Source organism: Vigna unguiculata, chromosome 2 (genome assembly GCF_037176805.1).
Source record: "Vigna unguiculata cultivar grain cowpea cultivar isolate G323 ecotype 2 chromosome 2, ASM3717680v1, whole genome shotgun sequence".
Lineage (NCBI taxonomy): Eukaryota > Viridiplantae > Streptophyta > Magnoliopsida > Fabales > Fabaceae > Vigna > Vigna unguiculata.
Window position 1 is genome coordinate 34407257 of NC_140793.1, and position 20533 is coordinate 34427789.

Below are 20533 nucleotides of genomic sequence, written 5' to 3' on the forward strand. Positions count from 1 at the left end.
AATTAAAATAGTTTTTATTATAAGTTGGTTTATAAATTAGTTACTAACATTATCTACCAATATTTTGACTACTAAAATAATTGATTTCTAAATTGTCCACTAATATTAGCTACTAACAATGATATATTTATTATATATCATGTATCTATTACGTATTGTATCATATTATTTCTAAAATAAACATATTGACGCATCATATACATGTCGTATCCGCGCATCATAGAGTGAAATATAATATGAAGTATAAGAGTTATTCTAATAGTGATTTCTTAAATTTTTATTATTTTTCTATTGTGTATAAATTTTTAAATTTTATAAACTCAAATGCAGAGTTTTTAATTTCTTTTTAAGGTTATAAAATAATTTTTTCTCATATATTATTTTTCATATTATTGGAATATTTTAACTACAACACATCTATTTGTTATACATAAACAGAAAGTAAGACAACATAAATATTTAGTATTTTTTCAATAAAATCCCATGGATTATAAGGATAAAAGTATTAATATATTGAAATTTTAAAGAACATATTTAAAGAAATGTTATATTTAATATTTTTTTTTATCTGCATCTTTGTTAAGAATCAAATTATTTTTGTGCTATTCTAAAAGGAAATGTCTGTGATTGGAATTGAAATGACCAAAGGGGTTCAGATAATCAGAACTATTGGTGATAAATCAGAATCGAGAATTGCAATTTTTTAACGTGGCGCTTTCTTCTTCCTAATTCTGCAAACACTAACATACTCTACGCCACTTCACGGATTGCAAAAATGAAATATAGGTTTTCACACAAGTTCCCAGTGTTTCCTCACCACATTCATCCCTTTAAAAACGCTCGTTACACCTCATCCTTCACCAAAAGGTTTCAAATTCGTCGACCTCGTGCTTCTATCAATGGCGGAAGTGGAAATTCCCAAGGTCAGTTAAGTTGCTTCTCTACTTCAATCCATACACAAGTTAAACTGTCATAACTTTTAAGCACGATGAATACATTTCTACGTTTGGTTAAACGGTTTGTTGATGGAAGCTGAATGTTGACCTACGATAAGTTACGTATGTATTGGGAGGGAATGTTTTTACTGTGAATTGTGATGGTTATAATCTTCGCAAGGAAAGTAGTATAGGTATTGCCGTGGATTTTCAAATTGAACGGAGTTTTGAATATGTTGCAATTGGCTATGTATTATTCATGCTCTGAAGCGTTGTGCTTATTTGATTTGCTACGAGAGTGTGCAGGGGATTCTTTTCTTGTACCTGGCGCGACGGTTGCTACCATACTTATGCTTGGCGTTCTCCATGCCCGCAGACTCTATGTTGACAAGAAGGTACATTCAATTTTTATATTGTGTTAAGACTAATTGGCAAGGCAAAGTTTGGTCGCCAAACTGATTCTTCTAGCAACATCAATGGCCTCATTTATTTTTGTCCACTTGCCTACATTGGCTCTGATGGACCTGAAGCTCCCCCCGAATATCCTTATCCTGCTTAACCAAGGCTCACATGCTTGGGGTATGCTTACTGGTTTATCAACTAGTAGAGTCTAATTGCATTGTCTAGGAGCCTTTTGTTTTATTCCAAACCATGGTTGCATTAATATCAACCTTGGTGGCACACACAGACACCCGGTTAAATGAACGTGGTGTTTTTTTCCTTCCACAAAACATGCTGGAGAAAAGATGATACATCGGGCACTATGACTTATCAGTGATTGATCATTGACATTCCTCCTTCTTTTACATGTCCGTTGTTATTTTCGGTCACTGCAAAAGTAAAATAAATAAAGAAAAATAAAAATATATTTTTAACATTCTAGACAAGGGAGAAGTTGAATCTTATTTTTTGGTAGTGAGGCCTTCAGTCTTTTCCACACTGTTTTCAGCCATGATGCTGGAAATATTTTTGCACTTCAGTAGTAGAATCCTTTTTAGGTTCTGTTTGGTCAATTGGAATTTTAGCCTTAAATGGTTTGTAGTTTACGTAGTCTCTAGAGAATAAATTTGATTACCCTTGTGGCAGACTGAAGAGATGAAGGAGAAAGGAATTGAAGTGGAGTTCCAGCCTGATATAAAGGTAAAACTTTTACATCAGTACAAAAAAGAAACATTTGAGTTCTTGTATGTGTGTGTATAGTACATATTTGTTTTGATTCTGATACATGTGCCATGGCTTTGTCAACACTAGGCTACATTTTTGAGATTACTGCCCCTTCGTTCAATTTCTAGATGCTGGGGATACTTGACAAGCGTGGTAAGAAGTCAATGTGATATTGGAATATCCTTTTTTATATATACTTATATCTATTAATCAGTGAAGCTTTATATTTTTATATTTGCAAATTTATTCGCCTTATGTTGTTACCTGTAGTAAGTATTTGGAAAGAGAAATAATATTCAGAATTTATGAGTAATTTTAGCATTAGAGACCTGATGAAGAAATAAAATGACTTTTAATACGTGAAAAACAGCAATTTTAGTAGAGGGAAAGAAGCAAAAGTAAATAATAAATGATGAGAGATAGAGCAGCACTGCTAATCAGAAAAAAAGAGAGTGCAAGATAAAAGTAGTGCAGCATATTTTAAAGTAAATTTTTTCTTAATGTACTTCTCTCTCCTTTTATCAAGTCAAAGCTATCTCTATAATTTGAAAATGATTATGCATGTTGTATTATTTATATGATTTTACTTATTCAGGAAATACCAGTTTGGCTGAGGCCCGTTATCTATAAATCCTGGGCTCGGGCATTTCATTCAAGTATGATTTATATATCTTTCAATCATTTTCTTGTTATTTGCTCCTATAACCATCATCTCGTGAAACTGGCAGAACTTGCTCATGATATGATCTATAATACGTGTAAGAATACTCTTAATTGTTATAATATTGTTGACACCTCAGATTTAGAAGAAGCTGGTTTACCTCTAGACCAGTATGTCACTTTAAGGGATTTTTTTGTTCGCACTTTGAAAGAAGGTTCCCGGCCTATTGATGTTGATCCGCAGTGTCTGGTAACTGGTAACAGCTATTTGAAATTCTCTAATGCCTTTGTGCCATTTCCAGCTGATACATAACCTGTTTGACCATACTTATTTTCTGCAGGTTAGTCCTGTGGACGGTACAATTTTAAGATTTGGGGAGCTGAAGGGAGCAGGGGCAATGATTGAACAGGTTAAAGGGTTTTCATATTCAGTTTTTTCTCTTCTTGGTGCAAGCCCTTTCCTTCCAATAACAGCAGATGGTGATGTGCAAGAGAAGCATAATGAGTCAATAACAACTACCGAGAAGAGCAAGAAGTCATGGTGGAGAGTTTCATTGGCTTCACCAAAAGTTTGGGACCCAAAATCATCATGGTAATGTGGTGAAGTATTTCTAATTGCCTTATGCTACCAATGTTTACTGCATCTGGTTGTAAGCAATTGTAGTTAAGGAAGGGCCTGTTTATTGTAGAAAATCATAGATGGATAAATTTATCTGTTCAACCTCTCAAATTAGCTGCTAAATTTTCATCATGCATCTACTCTTAATTTTTTTCATGATGCATTTATCATTAATATTTGTGATCATTATTTGAGTACTTCTGGGAGGTTTCAGAGGTATTTGAGTTTCTATCGTAAAGTGGCTTATTGACTTCAATTGATAGAGACTTTATGATTTAGCAAGCTTGCTGCAGCTGCAATTGAAATCAAAAGTGTTTTATTTAATTGGAGGAGTCTTAGGATTCTGCAAAATCTATACAATGAGATTTTTTTTTTCTTTTTTAACTGAAAATTACAATTTTATTGTCAACTTTTCAAGAAATGATTTCTGCTTCTCTCTCGGTATGGTTCTTATTATTTTTACCATTATAAAGCAAACTTAAGAGTAGTCTGAATTGCTTTCATGGTTTAGGAACATGCAATCCATATTGACTTATTTTTGTCTATTATCAAGAATGCGACCTTTTCACATTAAATGCTGATTGTTGTTTTTTTTTTATTGAACTCTGGCCCTGAATGTATCTGCTATACTTTTATCGGTAGAGAGACTGAACGTGTGGCATGACAATTCATACGTTATTAAATTTTCCGTTTCAGCCCAAAGAGAGGACTTTTTTATTGTGTGGTTTACTTGAAGCCTGGAGATTACCATCGAATACACTCCCCAGCTGATTGGAACATTCTTGTGCGCAGGCATTTTTCTGGTAAACCATCTCATGTAAGCCTTAACAGTCTAAGAAATTGACAACAACACTTATTAATCTTCTGTTTATCCAAAATAGCCAAGTAATTTCCAGCTGTGATCATAAAAAATATCCCATGCAAGATAGCAAAGAAAAGATTCATCATAAAATGATTATGTGGCTTCTTCATGTTGAATTTTTTTACATTTTTTTTTATTTTTTATTTTCCTCTAGGAAAACTTTTAGATTGCATTGGTGATGGGTACAGGTGGACTTTCTAGATTTATCATGGATAACTGTTTTATAAAGCTCTGCCAATCTATTTCTTCCCCATACTCATGAAAATAGTTATTTGAACCAGGTGGGAGAAAAGAATGAAGTAGATCTGCAGATTTTCAAATTTTGCATGTATTGTATATCATGCTGCACAATAAGCACGTTAATTAATTTCTATTTAGTTTTACTGTATTCTTATTATCTGTTGCTGTTTGGTTTATTGTTTATGTTGCAGGCCGTCTTTATCCCCTGAATGAACGTGCTACTAGAACAATTAGAAATCTCTACATTGAGAACGAGAGGGTAATTCATATCTGATTGCGATGGTCAATGTCAGAGTGTTGTGCTTTTCCGTTAGCTTTCCTTTCAATGTCCTCATGTCATGTTTCTATTTATATATTTATTTTGGCGATTTGAATAAAAATTGAACTTCAAGACTTTTCTACCTTAATTAATCCGACCCAACATTCACTGCTTGAGTTAAACTAAGTGGTGGCACATTGATCTAATTTTATATTGAAAATAAATCTATTTCTGAAAATAAACTAGATGCTGTTGCACTAATTTTCTAAGTGCAAGGGGCCCTTTATCTGAATTTACCTATTTTTCTCATGTGGATATTTTTCTTGGGAAACAATCAAGTCTTGAGTTTTAGTTCTTAGTAGGAGTGGCATTCTTTCTAGTTAATACTCCCTATAAACTCTTCTGAAGACTTCTCTAATCCTCTCTTTTACCATCGTCTTGCTTTTATTTTGTTGACAATAATGGTTTGTTGATGAACTCATTCATGAAGAATTCAATAACCTAGTAGTGAATTCTGTCAAAAGATCATTAATATTTGCCAATCAGCTAAAGTAGTTAACGTTTCCTTCATAAATAATTTCATCACACTGTTCTTTGAATGATAAAATTTATTTTTTTCTTTGATGTTATTTAATTTTTCAATTCTGGATTGATTTGAATTGAATCATAAACTTTATAATTACCTATCGACATTGACTCTAAATTCTTCAGGTCGTTCTTGAAGGTCTGTGGCAGGAAGGGTTTATGGCAGTTGCTGCAATTGGTGCGACAAATATTGGGTCAATTGAGGTTTGTTCATTCTTGTAACTATTGTACTCTAATGTCCATTGAAAAAAACAAGGGTTATATTTTAGTGTTAACAACTCTGGGAAAAGACTAAAGTAACTGTTGATTTTAAAATCTTATTTTTCTTTCCCAGTAATCACTAAATATGCTTTCATGGATCACCAACAACTTTTCTTTTTAAGGATAATGATAGAAGCCACGGGACCCAATATTTAGAGATAACCGATTGGCATGGGATGACTTGTATTTACATTGACTGAATTATATATTAATGTCTTCAGTTTAAATTTCAACATGACAGCTTTTCATTGAGCCTGAACTTCATACAAACAGGCCAATGAAGAAGTTTCTACATTCAGAGCCTCCTGAAGAACGGGTTTATGAATGTGAAGGTGTAGGCAGAATGCTCATGAAAGGAGATGAGGTTAGAAGTGCTTTTACCTTTTGGAACTTCTGCACTTGATACAAAATCTATACAACTATCTATGAGGATCATATGATTGAATATTTGAATCAGTATACTTGCGATGTCTTCTTTTAAGATTAAGTTTTGTCGACGACGTGCTGTTGAATTTGGATTCCTTTTGTTTATTATACATAAAGTTTAGCTTGTGACCTTAAGAGTTTTCAATACATTTTGCATAACTTAATTCTTTTTTTCTTTTGTTACTCCAGTTAGGTGCTTTCAACATGGGATCAACAGTTGTACTTGTTTTCCAAGCTCCGATTTCAAAACTCAATGAGGGCGATTCATCTCAAGAGTTCAGGTTCTGTGTCCAACGAGGGGATAGAATTCGTGTTGGTGAGGCTCTAGGTAGGTGGCATAGTTCGTGACAAGGTTAATTTTGTGTGCAGCTCATTATCTTTGTGAATGTACGCTGCCTCAGACTATTTGGTATTGAAACTTCAAAGCATTTTGGTAATCTTAAGAAGAATCATTGGTGCCTCATACTGGATACTGTGATTAATTTATGGAAGTGGTACATGGTTATTTAGTTTATGACCGTCTGATTTATTATGGTAAACACATCTAAGAACGTAGAATTTAAACCATTATGCTTCGAAACTCTACCAAAGAAATGAACACAATCATGCTTGAAAATTTGGGATATGTTGAAGGTTTATGGTTTTAGAAGTAGCACTTTGAGTATACTCATATATAATTGCTACTAGGAAGGCCAGTGCTATATCTGTTTCTAAACAATGCCCAAAAGTATCCAAATAGTGCCATTGTTATGTTATAATAAAATGATGCTTGTTCAGAAGTTATTTCTATGAATCTCTGGATCTTTAAAGTTAATTTGTTACTTATATGATACTGAAGAAAGTGATTTCTTAATAAATTTCAGTTTGTATAAAAAAATTATTCAGAAAATGTATTACTTATATTTTTATTTTGGTTATTAATGAACATCATAGCGAACGGAATCTTTCTTTTTCAAATGAAGTGAAATAAACGACGTTGGTAATTTTAGATGGATATTGTTTACCGATTTTAAAGAATTGGCATGACAAATTTTTAATTTCATCGACAATTATTAAATTAATAAGAAACATCTTTATTCAAAAACAAGTAGGAATATGTTTAAAAGAGATTTAAGTATATTGAGTTCACGTAAAAATGAAATTTGATTTTGATTCTTTTATATATATATATATATATATATATATATATATATATATATATATATATATATATATATATATATATATAAATGTTTATAATTTTTTGAAATAATTGTTTAGTTCTAATATATGTAAAAAATTCTAAAATTCTAAATTTATATTTTAATTTTTCATATTAACTAAAAAATAGATAAATGACATTACTTGCATGGATGTTTAAGACTTTTTAGGTGTCACTAACATAATATCACAGCAATAGGATGTATCACTTCATTACTTAATTTTTTTTTTCAAATATAAGCTATTAATTTATAAAAAGTTAAGGATCAAAAAACAATTATTTCAGTTATTTTGCGCTAGAAAACAACGAAATTTTTTTAGAGGACTAAAATCAAAATTTAGTCAGTGAATATAAATATTTTTAATATTTAAAAAAATATATATAACACTTATATATTTCAATATTATAAGAGTGGACATGATCTCTTAACCATCATCATTCCTAGGGCAGCTATTAGCATTTGCCAGTTCAGATTTATTATAAAACTCAACAAAACTTTCAATAATTCCAAATCTAAAAATTCCGAGCCTGTGTTTTCTCACAGCGACGTTTATAATAATATCAAAACCTTGTTCCAGGAATAGAAACACAGTATGGAGATTAGTACCTGGGCCACACGTTCCATCTTTCAATATCTTCCACCACGTTCAAGATTCCTAATTTTGGAGCTATTGTCTCTGAAATTCAAAGAGCACACCAACAAATAAATGACGATTAATCTTGTTCTGAAGATGACGAGTATTACGATTCCGATCTTCATTATGATGGCTTCCACCAAGTATCTGAGTGGGCTTGATGGGCCCACGGGCCTGATGGGCCCACCTTCATGAACGTCCTAATCTCATAACTTCAAAATTGATCACAGCAAAATTGGTGGTGATGAATTGAAACCCCAACATAATTTTATCTTTATTCGATCTACTTTGTTCACAGATGATGGAGACTACACTGCTGCGAAAAAGGACTTGGACGCATTATCCAATATCTACAAGGTGAGAACCAAACAGAAAACCGATAAAATATATCTCACAATTAAATTCATTGCTGTTTTTAACATTGCAGTTTTATTTTAATAATAGAAAAATGGTTTTTTCACAAATATTTTATTGATAAAGCTGACAAAGTTATTAAATAGAGTAATTTTTTGATTTTTTTATGAAAGTTACAAAAATAAAATAATAAAATTTTAGAATTTTGTTTTTATCAAAAATTATTGTTTTTCAAGATTTGTCAAATACAATTTTGTTAAAATATTATTTTCCAAATATCTGAAGAACTATATCCGAGTTATTATTCTAATGTGCACTTATAACGTTAATTAAAAATTTTAACTGTAGCATCTCCCAGGGAGAAGACACGACTTTTGCATCCATTTCATAAAAATTTGAATTTATTCTCTATGATTAACTTTATACTTTTTATTGGAATTTTCTTTTCTGTAATATGTTTGTGTTGACATGCCAATTTGTCGTGTAGTTGAAGTGGAACAATATCGTGGAACTTTCATCTAAAGTATTATGAACTTTATTTTCGTATCCACGTTCTTTTCTCGACAGATTCACATCGATATTTGAAAAGGTACATATATTTTCACCCATATTCTTATTTTTTAAACGCACGAATAAATGTTTAATTACCTGTATTTTAGTCGATTCAAGTATACTATTTCATAATAATCTTACTTAATAAATATAAAACATACTTAATATTTAGTTATTCATAGCACTATCTTAATAAAGTTTTTTTTTTTTTTGGAGAAAAAAACTATAACATCGTAAAGTATTTTCTCATGAACTTCAAGATAAGATTTTTGACGATGATATATCTCAGTCATCAAGGAAATGATCTTTTACTACTATTTACGTTGACGCGATCACTGCTTCCACTGTGTTTGATAATTTAATTTTTATAATATTCTTAAGATTAAACTATGTCAAGGTTATTCTAATTTTGACTTCTTACTGCAGAGAAATAATAAATAGTATAATAAAAATGTAAAAACATGTAGATGATAATGCGTTTGTAGCAAGAATTTCTAAAATTTTAATAAGGTTGATTAATAAGAAAAATGTGAAAGAAAAAAAATAAGAGTAAATTGCTTTCTTAAGTTATAAAAAAAAAATGTAACTGCTTATAAGAACAACCACTTGTGGATTGAATGGAGAAAAAATTTCACCAACTTCATTCCCAAACCCTAATGATTAGGGTTTCTTCTCACACATCCCATCTCATATCTGTAACATTATTCACATTTCTAACTAATCAAAAACCCTGGACGCTCCAATAACCCTTTTTTATTCTTGGATTTCATCAATGTCAATACATTCATCACTCCACTATGTTCCAACCACATTCAACAACATACATATCACCCTACCTCTCATCCACCAAATTCAATTATTCTATTATGTATTCATCTCACAGGAAATTTAAATATGAGTTTATGAATGAAAATGAAAGAGTTAAATACAATTAAAGGAAAAAGACTTTAGTAATATTGAACCCTGTGTAGTACACATACTTCTATTATTAATTATTATCTGCTAGTATATCTTCAATTGTTACCTGTCGTTGATAGAAATATTTTCCCCGTTAGACAATAATTTATGTTAATTATGTTGTTTTAATAAGAATTAAAATGGAAATAAATATTATTTTTTGGAAAAATCTACCACCGTTTTAGAATGAAAGGAGAGACGTAATTTTACTCTCACGGAATCTTTTTTTTTTTCACAAAATGTTAATAAAAATAAAAATATATAATAATTAAATCCATCTATTTTGAAAAGTACTAAAAATTAAAGTTGTCAAAATGGGTTGGAACGCGCGAGTCAACCCAGCTCACACGAGTTCAGGCCGGGGTTGTGTTGAAATTTTTTTACAAATTTCTTTACGGGTTGATTCTTGACCTGACTCATCTAAATTCCGGCTCACCCAGGTTGAACCTATGGTGAGCCAGATAAAAGGGGGGGTGCACAAGTGTTTTTTATTAAGTTGGATTTTTATATTTGGGTCATGTTAGGTTGTTTTTGTTAGCTAACATAAATAATTTGTATTTTTTTAATTAAGTGAACCCGTGAGCCAATCCGTTTAACTCGCCAACCCGTGGTGGACTGGGCCGGGTTCAAATTTTTTTTGTTCGCTAAAAAATGAACCGGGTTGAGTTGCCTCACTAAATCATCAATTCGTGATCAGTTGAGTCGGATCAAATCGAATTATCCATTTTGACAGCTCTAACAAAAATCTGTTTTTTTTAAAAAGTGACTTTATAAATATAAACCATCATGAGCTTAATTAAGACAATTTTAAAGTAATTTCATTACAAATATTTGTACTTTATATGCATATTGTAACACCCCTCCAACTGAGAGCGTGTCAGGTCTGCAGCCCAATACACCCCAACCCCTCGCCCCAAGTGTCTCCCCACTTCGCAAGGCAGGTTGTTGTCAGTGGGTATCGAACCCCAAACCTGACCTTTAACACCCTCCCAACTGGAGAGATGTCACCAGTTGTGCTATGTAAGACCCTAGAAAATGGCGTTTTAAAAGTGATAGTGGTTTAAAAATAGTGAGACTCGATTATTTTAATATTAAAAGATTTTAGTATAAATAGAATTAAACGAGTTTCATTATTTTAAAACACACCATCTCTCTAGAAACCACTTTTCTAGAGTTCTCTGACTTCTCTCTAGAGGTTCTGTCTCTCTGGTCGTCTGATTGAAGAACCGAGACCGTAGGATTGATCCTCTCGGCGAGCTCTTCAAATTGGACCGATCAGTTTCTCCATTCGGGTAAGTTGAGTTTCCGCTCTCTTTTCTAGTCTTTTCTGTTTTCTGTTGCATGCAAGCCCTCTTCCGCTTGCATGCGACGTTTTAATCATCAGTATGAGTCTCTGTTGATCAGTGATCATAACGGTATGTCCTGATCGTTCTTGTGATGTTTCTATGTGTAGATAGAGCATCCTGTGGAGTTAGAGGTGTTGACGTTTTTAAGGCGTTGACATTTATAAAGTTGTCTAAACAGGATAACAGGTAAGGGAAGCTAACTGTTTTACTTGAATTTCATCTAGAAATCATTCTGATGACTTTGAATTGCATGATTGATTGTTGTATGAGTGCTTGAATTGTGTAATTGAGTGTATGCTTGGATTGTGCTAGATTTCTTTACTGTTGCACGTGAGAACAGATTGGGAATCTGGTATTTTCGCCTAAGCGAGCAGCTCTCGCCTGAGCGAAAACACCAGAAACTCATCCCCTGTTTCTGCGCGAGATCTCGCCTAGGCAAGCCAGTCTCGCTTGAGCGAGAGTCACTCTCGTCTAAGCGAGACAACTTAGCCTGAGCGAGAATTCGCCCAGAGTTTGGGTTGTTCTCTGTTTTGAGCCTCGCTCAGGCGAGAATGACTCGCCTAAGCGAGAGAGCCTTTTTGCCTAGGCGAGACCTTCTAGCTTGGGCGAGAAACCCTGCAGTTGAGTGTTATTTCTTTATTTCTAATGGATGAAGCTATGTTTGAATGTTAAAATATGAACTTAGTTATGATATGCATGAATTGTTATGACTGGTAATATGTGCGGTGAAATTGCATGAAGTTGGAATATGAGAAGAAGTGGTTGAACTAGGATTTCAAGGGAAATTCTAAGAGGAATGTTTTAGTGTATGTAAGGACATAAGGACTCCGTATGGGTTGGTATCCTGAAACTCCAATAATCATTCACGCTCAGATAGAGCATAATGGATTATGTCGTGAGGAGTAGCAGGAGGTCCTAGTCTTTGGACTTGATCAAGTCTTAGACGCGAAGGGGACTTACCTTGTGAGCGGTCGGGTGATAACTCCTTGTGTCCAACTCTGCAGAGTTTGGGAACCGTCACATGTGCAAGCCACCCAGAGATCCAATGTCGCTTACATAATCCGGATATCGAGTCTAGAGTAATATATCTGCATTGTGGTTGTGGTGGTCTATGTGATTCTGGTGAAAATGAGAAAGATTGCATGATTTCTGTTTATAATTGAACTGCATGATTCCTTAATCAGATTAGCTTACCCTTGCTTTTTGTGTTCCTGTCTTGTGTTGTATGTTTCCTTTTGCGATGATCACCTATTCGGTGGGAGCAGGTGTGGTTGCAGTGTCAAAGGCACTTCTGGAAGATGAAGAGCCATCGTGTTAGTGTTGAAAAGGAGGTTTCCGGTGGGAGCTTTAGCAGTGGTCAGTAGTACAGAGTTTATTAGTTTAGTTTAAGTGTATAAGTGATATATTTTTATAGTCATACCTTTTGTAAGACTGTATTAATATATTGGGTACACTGGATTATCTGTTTTGGAACTATGATGAAACTCCCTATTTTTGTTAGTTTTAAGCTGCTGAAATTGGGATGTTACACATATCATAGTTTTTTTTTTGTTTATTAATACTAGTGTATAGAAATGAACATTAATGATTTTGACCTCAATTTTTACTGGGATGATGGCATTATTTTCAAATTGAATTTGAGTGTTGTACCTTAATATATAGGTTTTGAAAAGTGTTGATGAGTGAAGTGAAGATGGGGTAGGTAAGATGTAACTTTCGGGTTGAAGATGTAACAGTGGTACGTTGTTGAAGACAATGTCACATGAATGTGTATTTGTGTGCCTAACTTGCACGATATAACCTCTCTCATAACATCACACATTCTTCGTCTACCATTTCGTTCAACACTCACCTTTCACACTGGCCCATCGAAAATGAGTCCCTGCTCCTGAAATTTTTCTTCAATTTTTCTCTATTATTTTTATACCGTCTTTCATAGATAATGATATTTTAATAATTAATTTTTTATAACTCGATGTAATATATTTTAAGTAATTTTAAAATAAATAAAAAAGTCACTTAAAAGATATTATCAAACTTTAATTATTAAAAAATAATTTTTTCATCGATAAATATTAGACTAATTTTGATATTTTAAAATATATTATTTATTTTCAAAATATCAATACTAATATAACAGTAAAAAATTCCAACAAATAATTTGGATCCTTTAAACTCACCTTTTGCATATACTTTTGCTTTATAAAAGGCAAAATGAAAAGACACATGCTTCATATAAGAAATATACACCTTGTAACACAGAGAAACAGGGTTCAAGAACTACCTTGTTGTGTTGTGATGTTTGGATAAGATCGATGTAGAGAAACATAGACTATATAAAATTAATATATAGTACAGTTTAAGATTTATTAAGATTCTTTCACACACACATGGTTAATGAATCAATTAAGCGAAAATATTTCTTTACAATATACAAGATATTTTGATGATTAAATATGTTAATTTTTTATATTTGTAAAGAAAGAAAGAAATTAAAAACTAAAATTTGTTAAATGTAAAATTAATGTTACATAAAAAAATAGTATGTTTTTCTTGTTGCAGTTTTAAAAAATAGGATTAAATATGTTTTTGGTCCCTCAGTGAAATTTGGAATTAGTTTCTCCTCAAAATTTTTTGAACAATTTAGTCATTCATCTTTAAAAATACGTGAATTTAGTTCATTTAACCAAATTTTGTTAAGTTTACCTGACTTTTCAAGCGCATTTCATGATAATATTTGTATTGTTTACCCCGTTTGACACATTTTTGCTTCAATGTTAAATCAAATATTATCATAAAATGCGTTTAAAATATCAAATAAACTTAACAAAATTTGGTAACAAGAACTAAATCTACACATTTATAAAGATGAATGACTAGATTGGTATAAAATTTTTAAAAGAAACTAATTCCAAAATATACCGAAATTTGAGGAACAAAAACATATTTAATCCTAAAAAATATCACACAATGACAGATAAAGAAACACATTTTGTTATTATTAATAAATTAATTATGTAATTTATTAATAACTAATGTGATTTATAAATGAAAAATCAATAGCAACAAAATCTAAAACTTAAGAAGGAAAAGAACAGAGTATTGAAACCTGAAAATAACAGTTAATTAATAAAAATAAATATAAAAAATTCCGATCGTTAAAAAAAGAAATAAAATATATTGTTTATACACTTACAGACCCAGGCACGGTTGTTGTAACTCCAAAGCATTTGTCTTCAAATTTATATTACTTCTGGGAAAATGTTATGCATATTTTTCATCTAATCTCTTAAGATTAATTAATTGTATTAGAATCAGGAGGTTGACTAATTGGCACACTACGTTTGACTCTCACAGAAATCCAAGTTTATTCATTTATAAACATCACGTGTAAGCAATGGAAATTGGACAGGTCTACTGGTATAATTCTCGAGACATGCAAAATGCAACTACACTTCTGCATGTTCGCTTTTGTTTCGGCTTACGTAGGATCCGTATGTAAGAGTCCATGGTTTTAAATACTCAGATAAATGACAGCAACAGGTCGAAGCGAACCAAAACAAACGTTGTTTCTTTCTTTTTTACTGTGCTCAAAATAACAAAAAAGCTGTTTTCATCCAAATGATAAACATTATGAACTTGTGCAAACGTATGATGTTGTTAGTATTGGATTCTACACTCGGAGACACTTAGGTTTAGTTATTTATGTTTGCATCAGAAATCCTTATCAATACTTCATTGGATTGGAGTCTTATCCCAATCGAATAGTTCAAAACTTCAACTTGTTGGGGTTTGCATGGCCTCCTAACCAATGCATACGCCAAAATACCAAACATGCGTTGTAACCTTGAAACCTAAAACTTAATGGTGTTTGGCGAAAGACTCATAATCTTTGTTTTTGGCGCATTACAATTATGTGGAGACGTACGAGGAATTAGAGAACATAACCTTGTGATTTTGCCCCTCTCGCGTGATCATAAATTGTGTGTGGTGATGATGATGAGTATATATTATATATCACTTGCTACTTAGCGAAAGAGAGAAATTAAGAATATATATGACAACACCGACCTCCACCGTCATTGACTAGTTATAGTCTACCACCGCACTCATTTCATTCCAATCTCCAACAACCTAAAGTACTTACGTAGCGCGTTAATTAAATCCACGTTGTAAAACGACACATCACTATCATCTATCTATATCTGTATCTATATATCATCATGTAATGTATTCTTCACCTTTAATTTCTAACTCTATCATCGTACTTTTTTTCTAAGTTATCAATAATTTTTTTCCGTTATCGACAACAGTGTCTCTCCACGAACCAATTCCCGCTTCTCCAGGATTGTGTCTTCTTAGCATTTACACCAAACATGGTTTTCTGAGCGGAGTAGTGAATACTCACTCACACCTGAATTTGTGGTGGTTCAGAACCCAAGCAGGTATCTTTTTCCGTTCTCCATTAACAGAAGTTGGTTCATCAAATTATCTTCTTTTCGATTGTTGAGGCTAACTGGGTTAATTAATTAAGTTCGTGTTTTATTGTTTTAGAAAAGGTTTTACAGAAGAAAAGAAACATGGAAGGTGGTTTTTTTCCACCTTGGAAAAATGGGTCATGGCTGGAGTTAGCTTCAGAGGATGTGAAGGAGAGTGAGCAGTTCAAACTGGTGTCATCCTTGCCACCGTTGGCTGAGCCACCGACACCGCGTGAACCCATGGAGTTCTTGTCCAGGTCATGGAGTCTCTCTGCATCGGAAATCTCAAAGGCTCTCTCTGAGAAACAAAAGCAAACTTTTCTCGACACGGGCCCCGACACATTGCAAGAACCTATCTCTGCTCCTCAATTAGCAGTAAGTCACAAAGTTTCAACACAATACTAATGAAAATTGATTAAACTCGAAGAGAACATTGTTCTATATGCTATGTATCAGGAAATGTATATATGAATCATCTGCTGCAGAGTTTGTTTCAGTTTACCTAGTTTGAGTTTTGATAATACAGTTTATGTCTCGTGTTTGATGTTTTTTTTTATTCAATCAAAAATTTGTTTTCATAGATACGAAATGAAATAGTAGATGTTCTTGGTTCTGATGGCAGGGAGGGAAAATGATGGTTTCTGGAAACTGTCGAAGGATGGGTGCGATTGGGAAGTGGTTACATCAGAAGCAGTATGGGAGCACGAACGTTTCCGTTAAGAAGAAAGATCGGGCGCGTGCGGAGAACGCGCGTCTGCACTCGGCGCTGTCCATTGCGGGGTTGGCCTCTGCGGTGGCAGCGGTGGCCGCAACAGAGGACCCTCGCGGTGGCTGTCGTTCTAAATTAGACATCGCTCTCGCTTCCGCCACGCAACTCTTGGCGTCTTATTGCGTTGAGATGGCGGAGTTAGCCGGCGCCGATCGGGAGCGTGTGGCCGCCACCGTCAGGTCCGCGGTGGATATTCAGACCCCCGGTGATCTAATGACTCTCACGGCTGCAGCTGCAACAGGTAATTAATTACTCCCAATTGTTCTTTCACTGTGCTTGAAAAGTGTTTGTGGAATTGTGTGTGTGGAATATGCAACAGTATTTTGAAATATTGATGATTAGTTTGGTACATTATGTGTGCCCATATATCAGCTTTGCGAGGAGAAGCAGCTCTTACAGCTAGATTGCCAAAAGAAGCAAAGAAGAATGCGTCAATAAGTCCGTACGATAGAGTGATAGCGGAAACGCATTGGTTTCGTGCGTTTGACGGTCAGATGCTGGAACGTCATCCACCATGTCTGGGTGATTTGTTGCAGCTCACAGAAAAAGGTAATTCTTGGTTAATATTAGTTCATAGCATTGGATTCTTTTACTGTAGTGAAACTTGTTTCTCAGATTATGAACATTGGTTGATTTAGTTTAGTCCTCACATTAATGAAAGACAAGCATTTCTGATACCTGATAGCCATTTCCATCCCTCGACTAATCAATGCTTTGTCATTTTTCAAATTTAAATAGCTTCAAGATTTGAATTCCTGACATAGGCCTACTTTAAATGCATTTATTCATCTGGTTGACATTGTTTCCATGTTTGATAAGTGTTCTTTTCTTCAGGGACTTTACGATGGAGACATGTCCATGTTTATATCAAGAAATGCCAGGTACCATTTTAAAAGCTGACTTACAAACATTTTCTCTTGGGGCGGCAATTTCTTTCTTATAGATTGTAGACAGCAATCTGATTTATCACGTTTTCAGGTCAAAATTAAGATCAAAAGTAAGCACGTTGGAGGAGCCTTCTCCAAAAAGAATAAATGTAAGTCCTTCTAACATTAAAAGCTCTTAACAACCACGCACCTATTCTTTTGCAGTTATTTATTTCAACTACAATAAGAACAATATGCTGCAAATATGTCATCTAATTACGAATTGTTATATCATTGAAAACATTATTTTCTTATGTTCTGTTCTTTTCTTTTGGCTCAAATTGTAACATGTGTTGTATTATACCAGGTGTGGTCTATGGAGTGTGTGATAAAGATAATGCATGGCCATATAGAAAAGAAAGGGAAGCATCGGAAGAGCTATATTTTGGACTGAAAACCGCACAAGGTCTTCTAGAATTTAAGTGCCAGAACAAACTACATAAGCAAAAATGGGTTGATGGGATAGAGATGTTACTTCGTAGGGTCAACTCTGTTGAAGCAACAGAGCATTCTCTAGAATTTTTAAGTATTAGTAGCAGTACATGATTTGTTTGAATTGTATATTCCTCTAGGATCTAGAAAGAGTGAACAAAAAAATTTTGTCAAAAAAATTCTACCTCTACAAGCCTACGATATTACAGAAGCAAAGAAGCATCACTGTTATGTGCAGGGGTTGCATGTGACCATCCTTGTTAATAGCAATACCAAATTGATAAGTGTTAAAACCCTGTTTAAGATATAAAAACTACTACCTCCGACAACCCCTATTTCATTTAAATTATTTAATTAAAGAGCTTACAGATTTATTATGTTTACAATGCAAATGCTTTCAAGCAGCACAAATTAAGTACTAAATAGTTTAAGCTTTATTTAGCAGGTAACACAGTAGCAGAAGATAGAAACTATAAAGTTGGTTACTTGCTCTGTTTCTAAAGCTTTTATCTTTTGGTTTTCGGTATTTTATTATTGCAACCAAAGTCGAATATAAGTTTTGCTCAAGTAAACTTCTCAATAATATTAAAGAAAAAACATGATGTGCAGTTTCTCATAGATTAAAATAAAGTTATATACATAGTAGTTTATAAACATTCTTTCATTTAATTTCTTGAAAAACTAATTTAATTACGACAAAGAAAACTTTTTCTAAATAAATATTTATTGAGAGATTTATCGCATGGTCATGACTTTGGCTTTGTATGGATTTATAGGGATTACAGAGTATAATTGGTTTGCCGTCAAAATACAACAGTTTTGTTTTCTTCATATGGCAATACTCGAAGCTCACAATAAGATCTGATAGCACTTGTCAGACACTGTTTCTCAAGGTTCTCTGATTTCTGCACGAAGCTCCGCAAATCATCTCTATGAGAAACTCTTTCAACCTGCAATTCACATTCAGCCACATCACCTCCAGAAAACACACTGAAAAAAATTTGAATCTCTAAAATAAGTATTTGACTAAATGTGAATGCTCTTTATCCTAGAATTAGACAACACTAAAATTCTATTCTATTATTATCTGTAAGGAAATTCACCAGAAACTGAACTGCTATGAGATTTAGCTAGCACAATATTTGTTTTCCAAATATGAAAAGAAGAATTGATACTTGCTTCTTTCCATCTTATGGCTATGATAATTTTTGGTAATGGCATGTACACAATAGATAAATAAGTACTAAAAATTTGTTTTCACCATTTGTTCAATGATAGGTCCTGTATCAAGTCCTTCAGTCACAAAGTAACTTGTTGCACCGATTAATTTCACACCTGCATCAACGGCCTTGCCAAGACAATCAACCATATCAAACGTTTCACAGTTGATTAGGAAAGAAGCATGATGAACATATAATCTAACCAATGAAATGCTACCTGTTTAGACGGATTGATACCCTTAAATGATGGTAACAGGCCATGGTGGATGTTAATTATATCCTTCCCATAACTCCTTAAGAAGGTGCTGGATAGTATCTACAATAATAAATCAATAAACTCATGTTCACCTTCAATTTAATACTCACCATCAATGCAATCAAACAGTAACAGAACATACAGTATAGATGATGATAATAGTTACTAAAACTCGTGTTTTGGCAGATAAGTGCTATGAGAAAAAAGACTTGTAATTTGAAGAGTTTAAAACCAATTACAAATCAAGTTATTTACCCGAATATACCTCGCAAGTACTAAAAAATCAGTGTTCTGAACCAGCTCCAAGATCTCCTCTTCCCTTTTGTTCTCTGCTGTTCCTCCTAAATAGTGATATGGAACACTGTGCATTTCAAGAAAACGAATCACCTCACTTTCTGGAGCTCTGTAATGATTACTGTTGAATGCACAAGCAAACACTTAACTAAAGAGTTAAAGTAATTCAAAATAAACCAATCAATTAAACAGACACAAAATCAATTTAGCTACATAGTTCTGAAACTCCACCTAATCACACAAGTAATATCCACCGAGAGTCTTCCATCCTGCCATCCATGCAGCAAATCTATCAAACAGTGGTCCTGCAACAATATAAAGAAGCCTTTTTTTAACAAACACATTGCAGTACATGAATATATCTACATTAAAAAATGTTTCTTTGTTGTAAACATTAATGCATACCTGCTTTGATGCGAGAATAGCAATCTTATATTTAGGATCCAAAGCTGGCACCCTTATAACAGATCTCATGGCATTGAATGTTTTAGAGATCCTTAGGAAATCCTCCTCCATTTGAATTCGTGGCCACATAGCAGGATCAAAAACAAAAACACTGCAAATTTTGAACACTGTAAATAAAATCGATTCTGTGTACAGAACACTACATGCATGTATAAAACATTATACTGAGAATACTTTCTAGAGTAGAAGACTTGTTTATTTTGAGGTACAAAAACATCAGCAGAGAGAATGTTGCCACCCCTAGTGGCAATGCAATCAGATAGCTTGGCTACAATTCCAACCGTATCCTATGAGAAAGACATAATATTAGAAAAAATTGTAAAAGGAGACTCATAATTGTACGAGGTAATAGTGAAAAAATGAAATAAAAATATTAGAAACAGACGGAGAATGCAGCTTACGGGGCATTGAAAGACATGGATTCCATGAGTGAGGAAGGAATTGGAAGAAGATGGGTTTAAGGGGTCAACGGATATATTACAGGTACTGAAATTATTATAGCTGTGACTGTTCCTGTTGCTCAATCTGAAAACTTTGAGGTTGTTCAAAGTAGAACACAGTTTTCGGACGATGCCCATTTCATTTGGGTATCCAAAAAACTAAGGTATTTGGTGGGTTTGTGTTTGTTTTCTCATTC

At 33.3% G+C, this 20533-nt stretch overlaps 3 protein-coding genes across 5 annotated transcripts; 2 read left to right on the top strand and 1 right to left on the bottom strand.

Annotated features, from left to right (window-relative positions):
* Window positions 1-634: 634 nt before the first annotated feature.
* PSD1 (phosphatidylserine decarboxylase 1) lies at window positions 635-6523 on the top strand. 2 transcript variants are annotated; one of them, XR_014989738.1, is made up of 12 exons: window positions 635-923; window positions 1242-1330; window positions 2022-2075; window positions 2187-2252; window positions 2695-2755; window positions 2900-3009; window positions 3101-3351; window positions 4075-4181; window positions 4672-4739; window positions 5464-5528; window positions 5827-5949; window positions 6201-6523. XR_014989738.1 is itself a non-coding variant. In XM_028056397.2 (12 exons), the coding sequence occupies exons 1-12, from the start codon at window positions 776-778 to the stop codon at window positions 6357-6359; spliced, it is 1314 nt and encodes a 437-aa protein (XP_027912198.1). In that variant the 5' UTR covers window positions 635-775; the 3' UTR covers window positions 6360-6523. The 2 variants fall into 2 exon arrangements, 1 of the variants encoding a protein (XP_027912198.1); XM_028056397.2 differs by having other exon boundaries at window positions 5451-5528.
* Window positions 6524-15262: 8739 nt separating this feature from the next.
* LOC114169297 (VAN3-binding protein-like) lies at window positions 15263-18033 on the top strand. 2 transcript variants are annotated; one of them, XM_028054385.2, is made up of 8 exons: window positions 15263-15281; window positions 15370-15501; window positions 15611-15909; window positions 16157-16544; window positions 16676-16852; window positions 17138-17184; window positions 17282-17339; window positions 17537-18033. In XM_028054385.2, exons 3-8 carry the CDS (start codon window positions 15637-15639, stop codon window positions 17773-17775), a joined length of 1182 nt encoding a protein of 393 aa, XP_027910186.1. In that variant the 5' UTR covers window positions 15263-15281; window positions 15370-15501; window positions 15611-15636; the 3' UTR covers window positions 17776-18033. The 2 variants fall into 2 exon arrangements, with proteins under 2 accessions (XP_027910186.1, XP_027910195.1); XM_028054394.2 differs by lacking the exon at window positions 15263-15281 and having other exon boundaries at window positions 15295-15501; window positions 15616-15909.
* A 334-nt stretch (window positions 18034-18367) lies between these two features.
* On the bottom strand, window positions 18368-20533 carry LOC114169303 (formyltetrahydrofolate deformylase 1, mitochondrial-like). Its single transcript, XM_028054408.2, has 8 exons — window positions 20298-20533; window positions 20071-20183; window positions 19837-19987; window positions 19663-19736; window positions 19393-19552; window positions 19099-19197; window positions 18923-19009; window positions 18368-18611 (listed from the first exon to the last, which is right to left on the bottom strand). Exons 1-8 carry the CDS (start codon window positions 20472-20474, stop codon window positions 18465-18467), a joined length of 1008 nt encoding a protein of 335 aa, XP_027910209.1. The 5' UTR covers window positions 20475-20533; the 3' UTR covers window positions 18368-18464.